At 38.1% G+C, this 22,821-nt stretch overlaps 1 protein-coding gene across 19 annotated transcripts in view; it reads right to left on the reverse strand.

Moving 5' to 3' along the window:
• The window catches only part of MGA (MAX dimerization protein MGA), a 196,763-nt gene that overhangs the window by 13,768 nt on the left and 160,174 nt on the right, over nucleotides 1–22,821 (reverse strand). For 5 of the 19 annotated variants that reach the window (XM_066276984.1, XM_066276979.1, XM_066276980.1 and 2 more), the window contains 7 exons: nucleotides 19,587–20,101; nucleotides 16,996–17,293; nucleotides 14,541–15,167; nucleotides 10,226–10,516; nucleotides 7,971–9,475; nucleotides 3,676–3,806; nucleotides 509–560 (listed from right to left, as the gene is read on the reverse strand). In XM_066276984.1, the coding sequence (XP_066133081.1) occupies nucleotides 509–560; nucleotides 3,676–3,806; nucleotides 7,971–9,475; nucleotides 10,226–10,516; nucleotides 14,541–15,167; nucleotides 16,996–17,293; nucleotides 19,587–20,101 (3,419 nt within the window). Of the gene's footprint in view, nucleotides 1–508; nucleotides 561–3,675; nucleotides 3,807–7,970; nucleotides 9,476–10,225; nucleotides 10,517–14,540; nucleotides 15,168–16,995; nucleotides 17,294–19,586; nucleotides 20,102–22,821 lie in introns of those variants that run through there. The other 14 variants (XM_066276986.1, XM_066276985.1, XM_066276983.1 and 11 more) reach the window with 14 other exon arrangements.

A 22,821-nucleotide genomic window follows, 5' to 3' on the forward strand; every position in this document is an offset into this window, starting at 1 on the left:
AACTGCAACTGGAAAATGATTTAAACAACCAAACTCTCTTCTATTCCTAGTGTTAGTAAGGAGAAAGAGAAAATCTTGCTTAAATATGGTATTATGATACATAGTAAATGCATTGATAAAATCAAAGACTTATAGTTTCGTAGCTCCTTGACTTGCCAGCCATCATTATAGATAACAATTAATTTTTTAGGTCACTGAAAATCACTGAAGAATGCCAGCTTGTTTTATATTATATCATTACATTATAGGATTAAAATGGATATGGAATTTAAGAAAACTAGTGTGTTATATAAGCTCCATATCCATTTTAATTCTTCTAAATTATTTTATCATCTGGGTATAGTAAAGAATTAAGCAAATAAAAAGCATTAACAAACCTTATTATATTAACTCACTGGTAAGACTAACTCTAAATATCTCTAACACAGGTTAACATTGTTTTAACCCTAAGGACAAATGTTATCAATTTTATTAAATGAGTACCTATCATTAAATATATTATAAATACCTTTCGACTCCTTTCAGCAGTTTTTTCATCTGCAGAGATATGGGTACGGCACCTAGATAAAGACAGTATTTTTCAATATCTTACCGAAATTCAATAATCCAAGACCTATTTTCACAGCTGTATTAAATTAAACCACCCCAAACTGTCTAAATTATAACAGCTTTTCTTCAGGGTCTGTACGTGGCAACAGAATTTATTCTTTCCCTAAGAAAGTGTCCAGATAGCCCCTAAACCTAATTACTTATTTCAATCATGACATATTTCAGACATACAAACCAGTATAAACAACATAATGAAAAGCCAGGTATTTACCCCCTAGCTTGAGAAATAAAACCTCTAAAAATGAAGAGATCCTATGTGCAACCTACTCAATCACATTTCCTTCCTTCCAAATCATAGGTAAACACTCCCAAGCTGAGTTTACCATATACATACTTAGTTTTACTAGGTATGTAGGATATACCCCTAAATAGAAAATATTACACAATACTTTAAACATTATATATTCAGTACAGTGTATGTCTCAACTGATCTGTTTCACTCAACATCTCATCTGAGACAGGTGATATACATAGTTCTAATTAAATCATTATAACTGCTACATAGTATCCTAAAGTATAAATTTTCCAAGATTTATTTTTTCAGAATGTTAGTAGTTATTTAGGTTGTTTCCAATTTTCATGTTGCTACAATGGAAAATCCCATACATGATCCCTTGTACATGTGTGAGCTTTTTTAGAGCATACACTGAGGAGTAGAATAGATGGTTGGAGAAAGGCATGCACATCTTTTAACTTTAGTAATTTTATACCTCTCTCCAAAGTGATTATAACAGGTCCTGGCCGGTTGGCTCAGTGGTAGAGCGTCGGCCTGGCGTGCAGGAGTCCCGGGTTCAATTCCCGGCCAGGGCACACAGGAGAAGTGCCCATCTGCTTCTCCACCCCTCCCCCTCTCCCACCTTTCTGTCTCTCTCTTCCCCTCCCACAGCCAAGGCTCCATTGGAGCAAAGTTTGCCTGGGCGCTGAGGATGGCTCTGTGGCCTCTGCCTCAGGTGCTAGAATGGCTCTGGTTGCGACAGAGCAATGCCCCAGATGGGCAGAGCATCGCCCCTTGGTGGGCATGCCGGGTGGATCCCGGTCGGGCACATGCGGGAGTCTGACTGTCTCCCCATTTCCAACTTCAGAAAAATACAAAAAAAAAGAAAAGAACAAAGTGATTATAACAATTTATACTCCCCACCTGTATTATGTTCCCATTACTCTACAACTACATAGATAACAACAGTACTATTAGAAATTTCTATTTTACCAATGTTATGGGTATGAATTAATAAAGTCATTGTGTTTTAATTTGCATTTCCCTAATTACTTGTGAGGTTTAACTAATTTTCATTGTTTACTGGCCATTCAAGTTTCCTCTTGTGTGAATTGCCTGAAATATACATTACTTCCTTTTCTAACTGAATCACTTGTAACAGTTATTTTATATCATTGATAACAATACTTTGTTAAACACTACTGCAAATATTTTCCTTATAGTCTGAGTTTATCTTCTTACTGTTTAGTGGTATTGATAGACAAAATGTTTTAAATTCTTAATCTTTTCCTTTACAACAGTGTCTGCTCTTTCTGTGTTATTCTTGGTCCTGGTCCTTTATTATTTCAGTTCATTAACATGATATGCCTCCATTTAGTGAATTCTTTTTCAATGTGTTTGAATAACAATTTATACAAGTCTTGCACAACTTTTGTTGATACCAGTTTTTTTATTACTATTGTAAATGGTAGTTTTTAGATTACATTTTTTTTATTGTTGTTGTTTTTGAACTCAATTTTAGTATGCTGAACTTACATCCAGCCAATACTGCTGACTTTAAGTCAAATTAAGTTTTCAAGAGATTTACACTCTTTCATCCTTAAGCAGAAGGCAACTGAAGTAGACTCCAAATGGCTCTGGAATGAAGAAAGCTACTAGGACCACTTACTTTCCCCCTCCTTAGACTTTCCAAACATCACTAGCAATAAAGAATTACTTTCTCTTTGCAACAGCATGGATGGACCTGAAGAGCATTATATTAAGTGAAATAAGTCTGTGAAAGACATGTAACATGATTTCACTCATATGTGGAATCTAATGAACAAAATGAACAAGCAAAACAGAGGCAGACTCAGATAGAGAGAAGGCTGACAGCTGTCCGGAGTAGGAAGGATTAGGGGGCTGGGGGGCAGTGAAGGCACTGAGCAAAAATTCATGAACACGGACAACAATGTGGTGATTACTGGGGTGGGGAAGATGGGGGCAAGTAGAGGAGTGTATAGAGTGGATAAATGGTGAAAGAAGGAGATTTGACTTGGGGGGGGGGTGAACAAAAAATACAATGTACAAATGTAGAATTGTGCACCTGAAACTTATATAATTCTGTTAACCAGTATCACCTCAATAAATTCAATTTTTTAAAAAGCATTCCTTTCTCAACTCATTGCTACTTTATATGGTGGTTAATGAGGTAATAACAGAAATAGCACAATGTCTGGCACAAAAATAAGAACTCACTATCATCTTGCCCTTTCTCCTATACCCTAATCCCTAATAAACACAAGGTTCACTAAAACAGAAAATGAAATAAATTTTCCTGAGCAAGTCATCACATCCTCTGTATTTTCATCTCATCTGTAGAACAAGTAGGAAAATTTTCCCAACTATATCTCATCTGTTTAGTAAAGTAACCACATTTAGAATTTAATGTCTTTTTCTTAACAGATAAAGGAACTAACCTTCACTGGAAAATCCACTGTATCAGTTATGCTAGTTGCATAAATTATCTCATTTAACACTTCAAATGGGGAAATTTTCCTCATTTCAATGTAAGGAATCAAAGATTCAGAGGGATTAAAGACTTCCCAAGCTTCAGTAACTACAAACTAGCAAAACCAATATTTCAATATCAATGTGTAGATTCCAAAAGCATATGTTATTTATTCACATTTACACAATGTCTCCTAGCAATAACAAAGGCAAGTTAATTACCTCTGAATTCCAGCTACTCTCTTCATCCTCTACTCAGAAAAAAGACAAATAAAGGAACCAGGTCAGTTACCCAGAGCTCCTAAACAGAATATTTTGTTTATGGTCAAAAACAAATAATTCAAAAAGAAATAAAAACTTACGTCTGTTTAAAAGTCTGTGTGTGGGCAGTTGTGGTCTTCATGTGGTCAACATTGACTTCCTCGGAGAGCTCTTCTACAGTCTCAATATCCACCTGCTCCTCATCCTCCTCAATGAATTCTACACAGTTATTCTGAAATACAGCATTCCAACAGTTAATAAAGTATTGGGAAGAAGCACACCTCAACTATTCAACCAAATGCTCCCCTTATAAAAACCAAATAGTACCAAGCACTGATCTTATACCATGAGTACTGATAATCCTAAATGTGTTAATCATAAAAAGAAATTAACTCATAAAGTAACATATGGATGGAGCTAACAACCAAGAACTACAGTATAACTCAGATATATATTAAACAGACATCATTAGACTGAGCAGAGTCCCCCAAAAGGCTGTACTGATGCGAACAAAATTCTGGTACGGATATATTAAATCTGCATAAACCTTAAGATGAAATAGCAGTAAAATAAAATTTGGCAAGGAGAAAAATAGAAAAAAAATTCAGGTTCTATTTTAAGAGTGCTTCGTAACAGACTCATAGATACAGAGAAAAAAGTAATGGTTGCAGGGGGGTTAATGATTTGAGGGGACTGGGTAAAAACAGTGACGCAATTAAGAAGTACAAATTGGTAGCTACAAAAGTCACAGGGATGTAAAGTACAGCCTACGGAACATATCCAATAACATTGTGATGAATATGGATGGTGCCAGGTGAGAGCTGGAGGGGCACTTTGTAAAATACATGATTGACTAACTCTATGCTATGTACCTAAAACTAATACAAAATAATATTGACTATAAACTGTAATTGAAAAACAATTTTTTAAAAGTGCTTCATAGCTAACCCCATACCAGACATCCACAAAAACAGACTTAAGGCAGATATGGAAATTAAAATATAGCTCAATCTTTTAAATCTTTCAAACCCACAGAACAAGAGCTTTTGAAGAATTTCTGGTATCAAATGCAGCCCAGGCTTGCACTACTTGCTAATTATACCAAAAAATGAGTCAATCTGTAAGCATTTATTGAGCACTCGTCACAGAAACTCCCTGTGCTATTATTTATTTATATGTAGTATATATAATACATATTATATGCACTTTATATACTATACAGATTGAGAAATGCAGATTATTTAGTCTACCTTTAAAAGTAGTGTTTACTATGCCAAAAACTAAACAGAGAAAATGCTATCTATAGTGTTCACAAAAATTAAGGGATATTTCAAAATGAATATGAAGCGATAAAATATCCCCTAGTATCTGTGAGCAGTGTATAATCATACTGTACCAGAGAGGCACAACTCAAAATAAAGCATCCCAATCTATATTTAAACTTGCTATAAAAATTACTCCCCCCAAAAATTACCCCAAAATTATAGGCTTCATAAGGCTGACAGACACTAAATGCAAGCCATCATTTATGTCCCCCAATTTAAGCACAATTTAAATGAAGTATACTTAATTTAAACAATGTAAACAACATATATTAAAATTAACTTGCCCTGGCCGGTTTGCTCAGTGGTAGAGCGTCAGCCTGGCATGCAGAGGTCCCAGGTTCGATTCCCGGCCAGGGCACACAGGAAAGGCGCCCATCTGCCTCTCCACCCCTCCCCCTCTCCTTCCTCTCTTTCTCTCTCTTCCCCTCCCGCAGCCAAGGCTCCATTGGAGCAAAGATGGCCCGGGCGCTGGGGATGGCTCCTTGGCCTCTGCCCCAGGCGCTGGAGTGGCTCTGGTCAGCGCAGAGTGACGCCCCGGAGGGGCAGAGCATCGCCCCCTGGTGGGCGTGCCGGGTGGATCCCGGTCAGGCGCATGCGGGAGTCTGTCTGACTCTCTCCCCGTTTCCAGCTTTGGAAAAATAAAAAAAAAAAAAAAAAAAAAAAAGAAAGAAAGAAAAATAAATAAATTTAAAATTAACTCCAGGAAGCTAAATCAATGGAGACCCAACAGAATCTACAGTCTGGATAATAATGTAGGTAGATGCTTTATAATATTTAAGTTGAAGAATGTCTGCCTACACTGCATGACTTTAACTTCAGGCTCTATAAATATCCAATAAACTTCATAATGGAAGGTTTAAATAAAAGAGGCTACTTACAACTTTCCTTACAGTATCCAATATAATGCTAATCACAAGCATAAAGATACAGTGGGTGGACCCTGGCCAGTGGCTTAGTGGATAGTGTGGGCCCAGCATATAGATATCCCAGGTTCGATTCCCAGTCAGGGAAAACAGGAGAAGCGAACATCTGCTTCTCTCCCTCTCCCTCTTCTCTCCTGATTCCCTTCCCTCAGTCAGTGGTTCAACTGGTTCGAGCATAGCCTCAAGTCCTGAGGATAGCTCAGCTGGTCTGAGCGCGTCAACCTCAGGCACTAAAAATAGCTCGGTACTTAAGCATTGGCCACAAAGGGGTTGCTGAGTGGATCCCGATCAGGGCACATGCAGGGAGTCTGCCTCACTAACTCTCCTCCTCTCACCAAAAAGAAAAAGAAAAGAAAGGTATCGTGGGTGTATACATGTGTATAAATACAATGTAGAACTCAGATTTTAGAGATCTTTTAATATAATGGTCCTTACTTCTAAAAAGGTCAGTGTATCTTGTATGTCAGATTCCCTATTAGAAAATGCAAGCAATGCCACCCTGTATAATTAAGACACTCTCCTGTTCAGATAGCTTGGTTGGTTCTAGTATCGTCCCAATATGCCAAGATTGCGGGTTCCATCTCTAGACTGGGCACATGCAAGAATTAACCAATGAATGCATAAATAAGTGGAATAACCAAACAATGTTGCCCTCTCTAACATCAATAAATTTAAAAAAAAATTTAAAGACACTCGAAATATTCTATTAAATCAGTTTTACAACAGTAATAGTTTTCACTGATTTTAAAGTTGGACTGTTTTTGGTCTGATGCTCACCCAGGCTAACAATGGGAGACTGCAAAAAGCTCAAGATCTGCAATCTAACTCCCAAACGCAGTGAATTCAGATTCTTCAGTTACCTACATATATCTGCCCTCAGAAGGTATTAGGTTAGAGATAAATAAGGCAAATGCTATAGAATCATCCCACTGTAGAGCTAGATCCTTGTTTTATTAACAAGACAACTGAGGTTACAAAATTAACCAACATTAAATTATTTAAACATTTTAGAGTTTAAAAATACTAATCACTTTGTTGTTTTATCTGCATAAGGCAATTAGTTATTAACATAGAAGGATCAAGTAACATAAAGACTGAGTGAACATCAAGGAAGTGAGATTCTAAAACACCCCATTACATGACAATCTGCAAAGGTCCATATTATCTACTACTGGAGAGAGGGACTCCATTTAGATTTCAAGGCATCCCACAGGCAGCTAGGTATAATCTCCTTATGATTTATAGCAGATACCATGTCAGGGGTCAGAAAACCACAGCCAACCCCGTTTTGGTAAATCAAGTTTTACTGGAACACAGCTATTACACTTATTCATTTATTACTGTTCATGGCTGCTTTCATGCTACAACAGCAATTGAACAGTTGCAACAGCAAGCCATCAAACCTGGAAAGTTTAAAACATTTATAATTTGGCCCTTTACAGAAAAAGTTTGCCCCACTTCTGCCCTATATCATACCTAACACTCAGTTACTTAGTTCAGCAAATACAACCCTAAATAGAAACCCTACAAAAATGGCCCCAGAAAAATAAATTATAAAGGTCATATTAGGAATGACAACAACCAAAGTTCAAAATATAAATTCTAAAAACTATTTAATTTCAGGAGATAGAGAGTGACTGAAGGCACGGTCATATTAAAATATTAAATGGTATTTTCCATTTTTCTCCAAAAAGAATATCTCTCTAAATGCAGGGCAATAAGTTCTCCCCAAGTTCTAGTCACCTATTCCCTGTTTCTTATATATCCACCAGATAAGCTTCAATTGCTTTATATAGAAAATGTAAAAAAAAACAAAAACAAAAAAACAAAAAAACCCACACTCTAATTTGGGTCAAATAGGAGTAATGGTTTCAGGATTTTTTTTTTAAACCTAACTTGGTAGGAATTCTCAAGCATCTATCCAGCAAAGGCCAGCCTTTCCATATCAAACAAGTCTCAAAGAACAATGTAAGCTCAATAAATGTTATCTGACTGACACAACCAAAAAACGACAGTCATTTAATCATGATCTAAATCTAAGCATCCAACTGAATGTATCAAGGTCTTAGTGATCTTCTGAAAAACTACTGTCTCAAACAATCATTTAAATTCTTGAGGTTTCAGTCACAACAAAAATAGGCTCACCACCTTTTCTACATCATCAACCTCCTCACTCTGGTAGTCTGAAACAACATCCACAATTTCATCAATAGAATCATCGGTTTTCTCATTCTCATCTTCCTCATCTTCCTCCAAATCCAAAACACTGAAGTCAGCACTGCTTCTCCCACACTTCTTCTCTTGCTTTGGTTGTATCTGTTCTCTTGATAGCAGTAAGTGACCTTGAAAACGTCCTTCCCTTCTGCTCCCTTTTGTAGCTCTCCTAGGAACAACGGAGAAGGGTGCAGGACTAGAAATCCTACTCCAAGAATCACATTCAGTTTTTAAAACTCTAATATTCTCAGTTCCACTTTTTCCAAGTAAGTTGGAGATGCGTTGTTCTTGTTGAAACATATCTGAACTTTCCTGACAAGTCTTTATTTCTTTAATTAACTGCTCATCTGCCTCTTTCTTGCATTCTTGTGAAGTTCCAACACATTTCTGGGTCAAAGGGCCCCTTAGGTGTTTTCTCCATCTCTCCCTAAAACTGTCCATTAGAGAGTCTCCAAGGCCCTTCTTTTTGGCCTCCGGTTGTAAATTAGATCGATGTTGCTCCACAACTATGCTCTCTGGTAAGTCAAGTTTACAGTCTTCCTTAGAGATGATTGAAAACTTATTTGATTTTTCCTCTGAACCGTCTAATCCTTTCTGCTGTTCCACTTTCACATTACCAAGTTTTTTAAGCTGCACATTACTTATACTTTGGGCTGTCATATTACTGGCTCTTTCAGAAATGGTCTTAACTTCTAGAAGAGTAAGTCTTTCTTTGGAACTGTTATGATTCCTAATCCCATCTTCATCAACATTTTTATCCTCTTCAGGTGTGCGTGACCCAGTGATATAGGAGTGCTCAGAAGGTTTAACAGTTGAAAGACCTTCCTCTGTAAGGGATTCTTCATCCAAATGATCACCCCCATCTTCCAAGGAATCATTCAGGGTTTCTTCTGAGGCAGTAGCTCCTAAGTTTTTTTGCTTTATTACCTTAGCTTCAGAGTCTACAGCTTCTTCTGACTGCAGGGTCTTCTTAGTTTCCTGCTCTCTTTTTAAAAAGCTTGTTCCATCCTTCTGGTCTGCATTCTGGGATTCTCTCTTCATCTGAAGAGAAGCAACATGCTGAAGAATGGAGCTGGGAACAGGTTTTTGTCCTGGGAGCTGCAATAAGGCAAAATTACCAGACTGGAGAGGAATGAGGCTGGCTGTACCAACAGGTTGCCCTCCTGAGCTGTAGGTTATTTTGGTTTCAGAGCCTATTTTACTTGCAAAGTTTTGTGGTTCAGGAGGGGAAATCCTCAGGGTCAATGTACCAGACTGAGACACAAAACTAGGTCCAGAAGAAAGCACTGATGGTGCCTGAGTGATAACATTCACTGCTGGAGAAGACCCAACAGCCTGTATTACAGGACTCATAACAGAAAAAGTAGAGGATGAAGCAGTAGATGGTGGAGTCTCTAAAGGCTTGGAAGGAGTTGGTAACCGGATTCCCATCACAGACCCTGGTAAGAAAAAAAAGAACCTTTAGATCACCACTGCCTATATCAAGGCTTTCAAGACACATTCTCCCCTCCCCTCCCCTCCCCTTTCTTTTTTGAGAGAGACAGAGAAAGGGACAGATAGGGATAGACAGACAGGAAGGGAGAGAGATGAGAAGCATCAATTCTTCATTGTAGCTCCTTAGTTGTTCACTGATTGCTTTCTCCTATGTGCCTTGACCAGGAGGCTACAGCAGAGTGAATTACCCCTTCCTCAAGCCAGTGACCTTTGGGCTCAAGCCTGCGACCATGGGGTCATATCTATGATCTCATGCTTAAGCCAGCGACCCTGTGCTCAAGACCAATGAGTCTGCACTCAAGCCAGCAACCTTGGGGTTTCAAACCTGGGTCCTCTGTGCCACAGTCTGACATTCTAGCCCAGGGGTCCCCAAACTTTTTACACAGGGGGCCAGTTCACAGTCCCTCAGACCGTTGGAGGGCCGCCACATACAGTGCTCCTCTCACTAACCACCAATAAAAGAGGTGCCCCTTCCGGAAGTGTGGCGAGGGGCCGGATAAATGGCCTCAGGGGGCCGCATGCGGCCTGCGGGCTGTAGTTTGGGGACACCTGTCTGCGCCACCACCTGGTCAATTCAAGATATATTTTTCTTAATTGTACAGGTGATTCTAAGAGACCAATTCTGGTGTATTAACATACCACATGACCAAGTAATTCAACAAAAGAAAAACTCATCAAAAAATCTTGTTTTATACCTGGGTTCCGGAACATGACAGGCTGCAAATTGGGCTGGGTATTAGAGCTTCGAAGCTGATGCAAAGGGAGGAGCTGTACAATCTGCCCATTAGGGTGCCTGAATAGGTTCATTCCACTTGGGCTCCTAATAGGCTGCAAGACCATCCGATGTCCAGGAAGTTGTGTGTTTGAGACAGGTCTAACAGTAGGAGAACCCTGCTGCACTGGAATCAACAACAATCGAGGTCCAGCACGTTTCACTGTGTTGGGAGAAACCTGTGGAGTAGCCACTGGAATATGAGAAGCGTTTTCTGAAAAACAGGAAATGAAAACATAATATCAGAATTTCCCTTTAACACAGGTAGGAAAACATATTATGACACAGGATCTGACCATGCTACAAATAACTTCTAATTTGAATTATAAAGTTGGTGAAATCCTGTACCTCTATGATACACTACTTAATAGATCTATGGCTGAGAACAATTTATCTTAAACCTAAGCATTAACCAGACATCGCAGGGCCTTAGGGCTGGTAAAAAAAAAGAAGGCATCAATTGTTAAGAGGTGCATTTAAAGAGATAATGCTGCTTAATAAAAAACATGGGCAGGCTTCTAAATCTGAATTATCATTAAAGCTCGTGAGATTATTTATGACAAAATTCTCTTCTTCAACTTTAAAATTCAAGCTGTTAACACATATGGAAATGTGGAAGGGGCAAGAGAAAACGAAGGTAAGTCAAATGAAAAAGCACAGACATCTAAGTGACTGAGTTGGGACTCTCCATAAACCTAGAACAAAATTATATACACTTCCTTAGACTTATGACTTAGTTTCACAGATCATATTCAACTATGTAAGATTAAGTCAAGGAGTATACATAAAGTATAAAAAAACTTCTTGGCTTTTAAAATTCACTGAGAAATAAGAAAAGTGTATATACTTGTGAAAATTATTTTTCAAAAAGAAAATAATACATACTCCTCCCCCCCAAAATGAAAGGAAATTAAGAAACATCAAAGAAGCAGAAATAAAGCCTGGTTAGGAAGAGGCAAAAGACAGTTTTAAAGCAAACAGAAAAAGCAAAAAGTTAATGCAGAAGATGTGAATTAAGAGATTTAAAACCACTGATAGTACCTAAAGATACACTTTAATGTTTGCAAGAGCATTTAGAAATACTAAAGACAGAAAAAATGAGTAATCTACAGACAGATTTCTGGCCTTGGGAATAAAGAGGCAGGAATAATGATAGTAAGCTAATGAAACTGGTCTAACATTGCCATTCAAATTAATAAAATTATCTAACATTAATAAATCTTTTCATTACTTTGTCACTAAATAGAAAAATCAATAAATAACACAAAGATTTAGTTTAACATATATCTTATCAGATAGGCACTCTGCACAAGAAACCTATCAAATTTCTAAAAGAAAGTCATATGCCTAACATTTAAATGATAAATTATATATGGAAGATGTAGTACTTCCCTTGAAAATGAAATAATGTGCAATTTAAACAGAAAGCATTCATCTGTTGTAAATGAATTAAAAAACATGTTAAAGCTTTAATTTCCTGAACATTTCTTTATTATTTTTTTTAAAGTGAGAGGAGGGGAGACAGAGAGACAGATTAACGCGCGCACTCTGACTGGAACCCACCCAGCAACCCGTCTGGGGCCGATGTTAGAATCAACCAAGCTATCCTCCACAACCAGAGCCAACGCTCAAACCAATCAAGCCCTGGCTGAAAGAGGGGAAGAAAGAGAAAAGGGAGAGGGGGGAAAAGAGAAGCAGATGGTCATTCCTCCTGTGTGCCCTGACTGAGGATTGAACCGGGAATATTCACACACCGGACCGATGCTCTATCCACTGAGCCAACCGGCCAGGGCCTGAACAGTTCTATTAAATTGAATTTTAGAGTGATTAAAACTTAAATTACTCCAGTTGAGAGAATAAAAACAGCCTTTAATACACATGCTAACTATGGCAGTAGTTACGGAAATGTGGAAGGGGCAAGAGAAAAAGAAGGTAAGTCAAATAAAAAAGCACAGACATCTAAGTGACTGAGTTGGGACTCTCCATAAACCCAGAACAAAATTATATACACTTCCTTAGATGTAGCAAGTTATGTGATTCAGCCCCATTTGTAAAACAGCAAATAAAAAAAAATCTGTTAACATTAGTATTTCCTCAAGTGGTATTAGGATAGGTAATAGGTTTTAGGGGTATATGAATATAGACTAACCTATATCACATTATCAGAAAGTAATTTCCTTTTCAATTTTAATCTTTTGATTTTTTATACAGAATAAAATCCCAGGTCTTTGATATTATGTCTTTATATGCCAACACTTTCTAGCTTTCTTCATTAACAGAGAGAGCAAGCTACATGCTAGGAATACATTATAGTAGTTAGCTAGAATATATATTTCATTATTGTTGCCAGTGCATTTTAACTTATAGGCTAACCTCTATTCAGGCAAGTAATGTTGGCTTCTAATTACAGTAAGATCGCTCCTTTTAAAAATAAACTTAAGTAAACAAATCACTTGATTTAAATAAAAATATTAAGTCAATATAGTACAAATGGGAATGGGCGCAAAATACATTAATGTATAGTCTGAGTGACTAAAATCTAAAAAAATAAAGTGCAAAAACCTAAACGACTTTTAGTTTCATGACAGAACTAAGAAGATAAAGAGAGGTTAGAACCCATATGGTTTAGAAAGCATGATCAGTTAAAATATGACAAGGTATGAGCCTTGAGATTCAATAAGAAATCAAAGCAGCTTTATCAACAATGATCTCACTTCCAAAATAATATGTTAAACTAACCATTTTTATATGATTATTAGGGGGAGAAGCAGAAGACTAACACATTTAATACTGTGATTCACTTTTCCTTTCAACAGAACTTCAAATTATAAACTAAATTCCAAGTCACTCCTTTCCTGAAATATCAACAGGGTTTTGGACCATGTCATTAAAGGCAAAAATATTTAGTAGTAAAAATATTCACAGCCTGACCAGGTGGTGGTGCATTGGATAGAGCATCGTACTGGGACGCAGAGGACCCAGATTCAAAACCCCAAGGTCACCAGCTTGAGCACAGGCTCATCTGGTTTGAGCAAGGCTCACCAGCTTGAGCAAGGGGTCACTGACTCTGCTGTACCATCCCCCCCCCCCCTGTCAAGGCACATATGGGAAAGCAATCAATGAACAACTGTGCTGCAATGAAGAACTGATGCTTCTCATCTCTCTCCCTTTCTGTCTCTCTGCCCCTGTCCCTCTCTCTGACACAAAAAAAATATGTATATTCATAACCGTAAGAGAATTGCTGTTGACTATATCCCCTTAGAGCCTGCAAAGTCTCTCACTCTTTTCCACAGTAATTCCTCTCTGAGTATAATCAGAAAACTACTTATTTTAGTTGGGTGAATTAGGATAGGAAAATTAGGATAGGAAATTATCCCAAAGTATGAAAATACTATTTCAAATTCACTTATCCTAAGGCAACAAGAATTTTTAATTTTAGCTTAAAAAGCTGATAAACAAAATATTTGAGTCCCAAGCAAAGAAATATGCCTCCTTATTTTTATTTCAATCAATTCATGTATAATAACTAAGTAGGAGAATAATGTCAGCAGCAAATGGGAGCCGGACTAATTCGCAAATGATTTTTACTAGGCAAGGGAACTTAGAATTTTAACCTTCAGCAAGGACAAATAAAAAGCTCTCAGCTTTGTTGCAGCATTGGCAGAATTCTGCCTATAATCTCTCTCTCTCTTTTTTTAATTAGAAAGATGGACTAACCCACCCCAGCCAAAAAAAGGAGCCCCTCCATTTGGGTGCTCTCATCAGAGATGTACACCCCTAGCTCTCAGTACACAACAGATTCAACTTTCTCCTGTGCCCACCTTAATGACCGCTCTACTGCCTCAGAGCTCCATTCCCATGTGCATTATTTCACTACCCTTGAGCCACCATTTCCATTCTAATGTTTTTGAGTAATTTTAATACCTTGAGGAAATCACCAGCCCCACTAAACCATCTGTCAAAGCTGTTCAATTTATCTCCACAGTACCATTTATGATTTTTATTAGTACTCTGGTAACAAGGTTGCATAGATTTTCAGTGATTTGTCCTAAACCTATATTAACCACAAGCTCTACTATTTTTAGTGTTCAGTCTTGCAGAATGCAAAGGTTCAAGAATACATGTATCATGTTATACAGAAACACCTACACTGTTACCCTATATAGCTATAATCTTATCACAACCATACTTATATAAACAGCTGTAGAGTAAAACAGCTAGTAACATCTAGGCCTTACCTGTTCTCTGGCTCACTGGTGGACTCCCATCAATTCCTGAGAGTATAATAGGTACAGAGCCAAGAGATGAAGTTGGTGTGGTCACCATGGAGGAAGATGCAGCTGTGGTCACCACGACTATGGAGGTGGAGGCAGTGGAAGCAACAGGAAGAGTTATGGTTGGAGGAGATGCTACCAAAGACTTAGGAAAAGCAACTGAAGCCACAGGGGTAGTTATCCCAGTTGTTTTGATAAGGTTCACAGTGGCTGTAGACTGGGTAGATGTTACAGGGGTGCTGGCATTAGTTTCAGAGACCTCAACAACCCCTGCAGTGGTGGCACCAGAAGGATAAGTAGTTTCTTTAGTTCCCACGTCAGAAATAGCAGTCATAGGTGTCACAGCAGTAACATTCTCTAATAACACTTGAGGGGTGGTAGGAGTGACAGCAGCAGTCACAGGGCTGCACACCTGAACTGCCTCGGAAGAAACCACAGGTGTGACGACCATTACTGGAGAAGGTCTGATACTGAACTTCTGTGGCCCTGTTAGGGGTTGGGGTGTGCTAACTCCAGGTATCTTCTGCTGCAGGGCTCCAACTTTACTCATCACAAACTGTGTGAACACACCACCAGGAGAGGGTCGAGCCGCTGCAAATAAAAATTTGCAGGTCAAAAATCTTCAGTTCTCATATCTTTTCCTCTTAGTGACTGTGTTTATCAACATTTATTGTGTGAACCACTGGGTCAACTTCTTACAGGTACTACCTACCTGCATTATATGTGTCAATTTCCATAAACTTCCTCAACCCATGCCAAACCTTTATATTCTAACAAGAAAAGGATTAAAATGGGGTGTTCCTACTAAAAATCTTTGTCTATACAATACAGCCAATTTGCCAGGACCCTAACAAGACCATACAGCACACACAACTTCAAACCGATAAAGTAAGAAGATCTTTTCCCCTAACTCTAATTTTAAAACTTATTTCCACCACTTCCTCCTGTACCAGCACCTCCACCTCTTTATTGAAGACTCATGAGACAGTTAAGTGTTACATATTTCTAAATTATGTGATGACATTTTTCATGAGCAGGCGGAATATAACACTTTTTTTAATCACCACTATTTTTTATAAAGAAAAAAAAAGGGTTATTTGTAAGATATTCAATGATTATCCCTCTCTCTTCACACAACTCCAGCATTCAGCCAGAGATTTCAATTTCCTACTACAGGAAAAATACAGTAACTGACAATTTTACTTAAGATTCTTAAATAGACTTGAAACAACAAAAAGAGAAATTCAATAAACCAACAGTATCATGACTAGTGGTGGTGCAGTGAATAGAGCATTGGGACAGAAGTCCCAGGTTCAAAACTCCCAGGTTCAAGCCTAGGTCGCTGGCTTGAGTGTGGGTTCATCCAGCTTGAGCACAGGCTCACCGGCTTGAATGTGGGATCATAGACATGATTCCAAGGTCACTGGCTTGAAGCCCAATGTTGCTGGCTTGAATAAGGGGTCACTGGCTCAGCTGGAGCCCCTGGTCAAAACACATATAAGAAGCAATCAATGAACTAAATGGTCGCAACTACGAGTTGATGCTTCTCACGTCTTCTCCCTTTCTGTCTCTCAAAAAAAATTGAGTAAATAAATAAATAAACCAATTGTATACACTCAATGCTAAAAAACAAATGCTTCAAAAAAGATTATTACAGATTCTAGCAATAGAATGTTAAGCAAAAAAGGTTTTCATTCACGAACAGGAATGAGTAAAATGTTCCCAAAATTATGCTTTATAAGAGCCTTCATACTTTAAGCCTATACTAAACCCACTTTGATTTTGCTAGCTCTATGGTTTCTTAAGTTCAAGGAACATACATAATGACTGATAACAAAAAAATCAGTCTTCAGCCCTGGACAGTGGCTCAGTAGATAGGGTCGACCCAGCATATGGACATCCTAGGTTCTATTCCCAATCAGGGCACACAAGATGAGCGACAATCTGCTTCTCTCCCCCTCTCCTTACCCGCCTGCAGCCAGTGGCTCAACTGGTTGTAGAGCGTCAGCCCCAGGCGCTGAGGATAGCTCAGCTGGTCTGAGAGTCAGCCTCAGGCACTAAAATTAGCTCAGTTGATTTGAGCATCAGCCCCAGACGGGGGTTGCTGGGTAGATCCCAGTTGGGGTGCATGTGGGAGTCTGTCTCACCATCTCCCCTCTCCTCATTTAAAAAAAAAATCAGTCTTCATAGGAGAAATATTAAATTAGGAAAAGTAAGAATGGTAATAACTGTAATACTAACTAGAGTTAGTATTACAGGTCATCAGAAGAGTTCCCCCAAAATAAAAAAATTTAAGCAAAACAGACATTAAGAATAATGCCAAATTCTTTACTTCTCTAATTTTATAGCCTCCATACTGTATCCACTGGCCCACAACAAAGTCAAGGCCTTTCCAAAATACATATACAATCCAACTTACCAATTGGTCTTTTTGCTGGAACAAATGCCTTCAGATTCTTCCCAGGGCGATTTGTTGTAGTGCCGGAGGAGGATGCCATTTTGGAATTGGATGTTGAAGGCAACAGGGTACGTGGTTTCCTGGATGCAGCCACCTTGGCATTGGATGCTACCTTGGAGATGACAGTACTGAGGGTTGAGAGGTCCAGGACTGAGGGTCGCAACCTGCCTGTGATATAAGCAGCTAGCCTATTGGCTGGATGCAATGCCCCCATCTGTCCCAATAGCAACTTAGCCTGCGGGTAACTCTTACCATTAACCTGAAACAAGTGGCAAAGAGAAATTCTGTAAAGATAAAATTCTCTTGCTAACTCATCTCCCTTGACAGGGGTTTTATTTTTACAATGTTTTAAAAGTCTATTTTTCAGATTTAAAGGGAAAAGAAATGAACTCTTCCCATTTGGTATAATCTGAGTAATCTTTAGGAGGTGAAAAAAATGCTATCAATTGATATTCTGAACTTATTTCATCCTTCATTTTGGTAACTGGGAAATAGAGGGTCTTAGAAACTCATTGTATCTGCATCTTAGGAATGTGAAAGATACAATTATAGCTAAGGAATAATCCATTTGTTTTATCTGTCAATAAACAATTCTGCTTAAGTTATTAACAATCATCAGCAAAAATATGTTTTCCGGAATCTCTCTGACAAACACAGAGATGCATAATGAAACCCTCTCACAAGGGTCCTTTCATGTTATCCTTCACATTTGGGAAATATACAGTGAGTCTACTTTAACCTAAGTAACAGAGTTACCTCAGTTTCCTAAAAACTCAACTTTGAAGTTACTGCCTTCATCTCTTGGACAAATGTTGAGCTCAATATAAATGCTAGTAGAAACTCACTTTTAAAATTGTCACTAAATTGTCAGAAGAAAATAAATCAACGAATCAAGTAAAGACTTTTATCTACTGTCTGAGTTGACAGATTCCCTATTTTGTGCAGCAGGGTAGTTTTTTTAAGTAAGAGAGAAAACAAAACCTCCCAAGTTTCTTACCCATGTTCTCTAAGTCATCGTGCTGGATGACTAAAGAAGACATCCTTCTTTCACCTCCTTTACAACAGTATTAAAAAGAGGAGGGGGTAGAGTGAGGTGGAGAAACTCAAACTCTCTAAATTAAAAGGGAATTGGTAAAGATTGCTAAAGCAAGCCACTCTCTCTCTTCAAAGGCACAAAACATAATTACTCTTTGCTACTTAAGTAAAATTATGATTACTCTCAGAGAGATCAGGAATATCTTTGCCTCAGTTTGGTACATGGAATGTGATCTTTCCATCCTGAAGCAAACTTCACCATACAGTTTTTCAGGCTCTGTGGAGTCTAGACCAATACCCCTAATCTGCTCCCTTGGGACCTGCTCTGAAGACTATCCAGCAGCTTCCTCAAAAGCCTACAGTGGCCACACTGCTTATACAAAGTCACATTTTATGGTGGCTTTCTGAGCTCTAGACAGGAGAAATATAAAACTTCCATGCCTGTATTTCAAAGAGACTAGTCTCAGATAAGTCTCTGTTCTCAAAGTATCAACCAATAAATTACATAAAAATAAAAATACTGTTCTTCTCATCATTCAAGAGATTAAGAAATCCCAATAAAAGCACTTATATAGGACCACCAAGAATAAACTGCAGCCAGTTTGAAACCCTAGACTTGCCAGGTCAAGGCACATATGAGAAGCAACTACTATGAACTGATGCTTCCCAATCCTCCCCCCTTCAGTCTCCTCTCCTCTCTCTAAAATCAATTTAAAAAATAAATAAACTGCAATAAAAAGTTTTTAACTAAGTAGATCAACTATGTTATTACTGGAATAGTCCTAAGCCCAGAGAAGCAGTCAAGCTAATAAAGTCAGACACTTCCACACATTTGCTACACTGATATAAAAAGTGCATTTAATGTTTCTGAGCAAGAGGAGAAAAACCTTTTGACTATTTTAATTCAGAACTTCTCTTTGCAAAGGATTTTCCATATGCCCAGGTAATTTTACAAATATAACCTGCCTAAATTACTGAACAGTAAGAATAGATATTTGTCCTACGATATGATTATACTTTCAAAAATGCTATGATTCACATAAGGAAAAAATAAATTAAGCAAATTGTGCTTAAATTTTTAAAAATTTATATATTTGAATAATACCTTACTAAATTAAAAATTTCTCCTATGTTTCCAAACATATACTGCCTATTTTAAATTCAATTTCACCTTGTTTTATTCTTAAAGCTTTCTGGTAATAATAATCCTAAGAACCAGACTGAATTCCTTACTATCCCTGCTTGGTTGCCAAAGTATCATCAGAGCCCAGACAATGAAGTTTAAGAGGAGCAACTTTCTGAGAAGACTAGGCTCTACATTTGTTTATAAATGTGCCAAAAATTTGCTCTAGGTATATATCTAACCTAGGCCTATTACAAAAAGAGATAATGATTTTGTTACCCAGTTTCCAGGAAATGTGAAGATAAATAATATAAGGTTTACAAAGGGCTCTGAAAAACAAAGATGTTACCTAAATACAAAAGGGTGCTGCACCCAGATTAAAGATAATTCTCACCTGGATAAGCCCAGATGTGCTTGAACTGGGTTTACGTTTATAGGCCACAAGCTTCCCTGCAGGAGAAAGCCCTGCATAAAAAGGCAGACCTTTGCCTCCATGTAATCTCTCCCTCACTGAATCCAGGTCATCTGTCTGCACAGGAGAGAGATCATCCATTTTCCCAGGGGATAATGGACCATCAGGAGTCTCTGATCCAGATTTCTCAGCCATATCATCTTGGTCTTGACATGATGGCATAGAGATTTTCACACGAGAAGAATAAACAGGGGGGTTCTTCTCACCCCGGCTCTTTCGCTGAGAAGCCAACTCAATGATGAAGCTGCCCACCTTAAGTGACTGTGGCATGTTGCTATTGATGTGCTGTGATAAGATGCTCAAAATCTTGTTCCGATCCTCCTCCCAGTTGCAGTCTGAGATGATTTCTATCAGTTTGGTGGGACCACCAGGTGACCTCTGATGCACATAGGAGGTAGAAGATTCCCCTTCATTACAGGAAGACTTCCAGCTCTTTTCTGATAAGAAATCAAAAGATATTTCTGCATCACAGTATTTTATATTCAACTCTGAAAGATTGTTACTTTTCCTAAGTTCTCAGAGAGATACCAGGGGTATAGAAAATCAACAGTTGCCTAGTGTCCCATTCCCATGTATTTTCAGTGGTAATTTAATACTCCTAATTTAGAAGTTTTCCAGGAAAAAGAAAGATTCCAGAGAATCAGACAATAATAGTCCTCACTGCCCTGCTAACTAGGCTTGGTAATAAAGGGAGTCTCACTTAAGACTGCTCTTAAAAGCCATAACTACTTTATTACATGAGAAAGTATTATCTTGCTAACAAAGCATAATCTATAAATCAGGTTACAGCTTATTCAGTATAGTTTGGTGTTCTGCTATCCATATAGGTAAACCAAAGAACTTTTGCCAGATTCTTTCTAAGACATGGTAAGAAGTCAATCCTAAAAAACAAGACAGATAGTGTTAGGTTTAAAAAAAAGAAATGCACTCTACCTCTAGTTTCTACTGAAAATATTTATGAATCACTTTTTGGTTTTTACTTCTGAATTACTTTTACATCTAGTCATGATTGCTCTGCTTCTATATTGTATGCTGATCACTACTAAACTCTGCATGTTTTATATTCATGGCAACATGTTAACTAGAAGAGTATTTCACAAGACATGTAGATTTCTATAGCAGAGCCTCTCAACCAAAGTTCTCCAGTTCTCTAGTTACGGATATGTCAGGATACAGATCCTGTCAACTCTAAGGGTGGTCGTACTCCCAGGCAGGTGCTCTCCACTCCAGCAGAACCCTCCCTTTACGTAAGTGTGCTATAAAAACATTTTCACATTTTTTGTGTATCATGCCACTAGAAAAAAAAAATAGCAGTTGAAAAGCACTAGTGCTTAAGTGTCTAAAGTCTTAGGAAGCAAAATAAAAACAAACTCCCTAGATATTACTTGTCATCAAATCTGGCAGTAGCTTCCGCTAGATAAATCAGTGATATTCCTTCCTTTCCTTCCTCTGCATTTCTCTAACAACAGCTATTAAGAACCTGAGGGAAAATTATTTTTTTCTTTTTTTTTTTTTTTTTTTTGACAGAGATAGAGAGAGTCAGAGAAAGGGACTGATAGGAACAAACAGGAAGGGAGAGAGATGAGAAGCATCAATTTTTTGTTGTGGCACCTTACTTTTCATTGACTGCTTTCTCATATGTGCCTTGACCGGGGGTTGACAGCAAAGCAAGTGACCGCTTGTTCAAGCCAGTGACTTTGGACTCAAGTGAGCGACCATGGGGTCATATTTAGGATCTCGCACTCAAGCCAGTGATCCCGTGCTCAAGCCAGCAACCTCAGAGTTTCAAACCTGGGTCCTCCGCGTCCCAGTCCAACGCTCTATCCAACTGCTCCACTGCCTTTTTAGGCATGAGGGAAAATTTCAATAACTAAGTATGCCAATGTGACTGAGGTTCAAAAAAAAGTTTAAGAAAAAAATATCACTAACAAGACAGGGATGTTCACTTTTACCAGTCTCTTCAACATAGTACTAGAAGTCCTAGCCACAGCAAACACACAAGAAGAAATAAACACATTCAAATTGGAGAGGAAGAAGTAAAACTATCATTTGCAATGAAATTACATTCTATATAGAGAACCCAAAAGATTTCACCAAAGAACTACTATAACTAATAAATTCAGTAAAATGGCAGGTTACAAAAAAAAATTTCAGAAATCAGTTGTATTTTTATACACCAATAACAAACTATCAGTAAGGAAAACTAAGAAAACAACTCCATTTACATCTGTCTTAAAAATAAAATACCTGTACTCAGCAAATTATAACATAGTGAAAAAAGAAACTGAAGATACTTTTATTGTTTTTGTTTTTTTTAAGAGAGAGGAGAGACAGAAAGGAGGAAGGTAGGAGAAGGAAGCATCAACTCATAGTGGTTGCTTCTCGTATGTGCCTTGATGGGGCCAAGACCAGGAATTTGAACTGGCGACCTCAGCATTCCAGGTTGACACTTTATCTAAACAGAAGCATATATCATGCTTATGGATAGGATTAAAAAATTATCATCATAAAGGCCCACACTATCCCATGCAATCTACAGATTCAAAACAATTCTTATCAAAATACCAATGGCGGCCCTGGCTGGTTGGCTCAGTGGATAAGAGCGCTGGCCCAATGTGTAGAGTCCCAGGTTCGATCCCCGGTCAGGGCACACATGAGAAGTGATCATCTGCTTCTCTTCCCCATCCTCTCCCTCTTTTCTCTCTCTTCCTCTATGGCAGCCAGGGCGTGACTGGTTTGAGTATCAGCCTCAGGAGCTGAGAATAGTTCAGCTGGTCCGAGCATCAGCCTCAGAAGCCCCACACAGGGGCTGCTGCCAGGTGGATCCCAGATGAAGCACATGCGGAGTCTATCTCCCTTCTTCTCACTTAAAAAAATATATATACATACACCAATAGCATTTTTCAAAGACCAAGAACAAATTATCCAAAAATTTATATAAAACCGTAAAAGATGACAAATAGCCACAGCAGTCTTGAGAAAAGAAGAACAAAGATGGCAGCATCATGTTACCTGATATCAAACTATAATAGAAAAGCTACAGTAATCAAAACAGCATGATATTAGCATTAAAAAAAAAAAAAAGGCACATAGATCAGTGGAACACAACAGAAAGCCCAGAAATAAACCTATACCATATATGGACAATTAGTATTAG

This window comes from Saccopteryx bilineata, chromosome 4, assembly GCF_036850765.1.
Source record: "Saccopteryx bilineata isolate mSacBil1 chromosome 4, mSacBil1_pri_phased_curated, whole genome shotgun sequence".
Lineage (NCBI taxonomy): Eukaryota > Metazoa > Chordata > Mammalia > Chiroptera > Emballonuridae > Saccopteryx > Saccopteryx bilineata.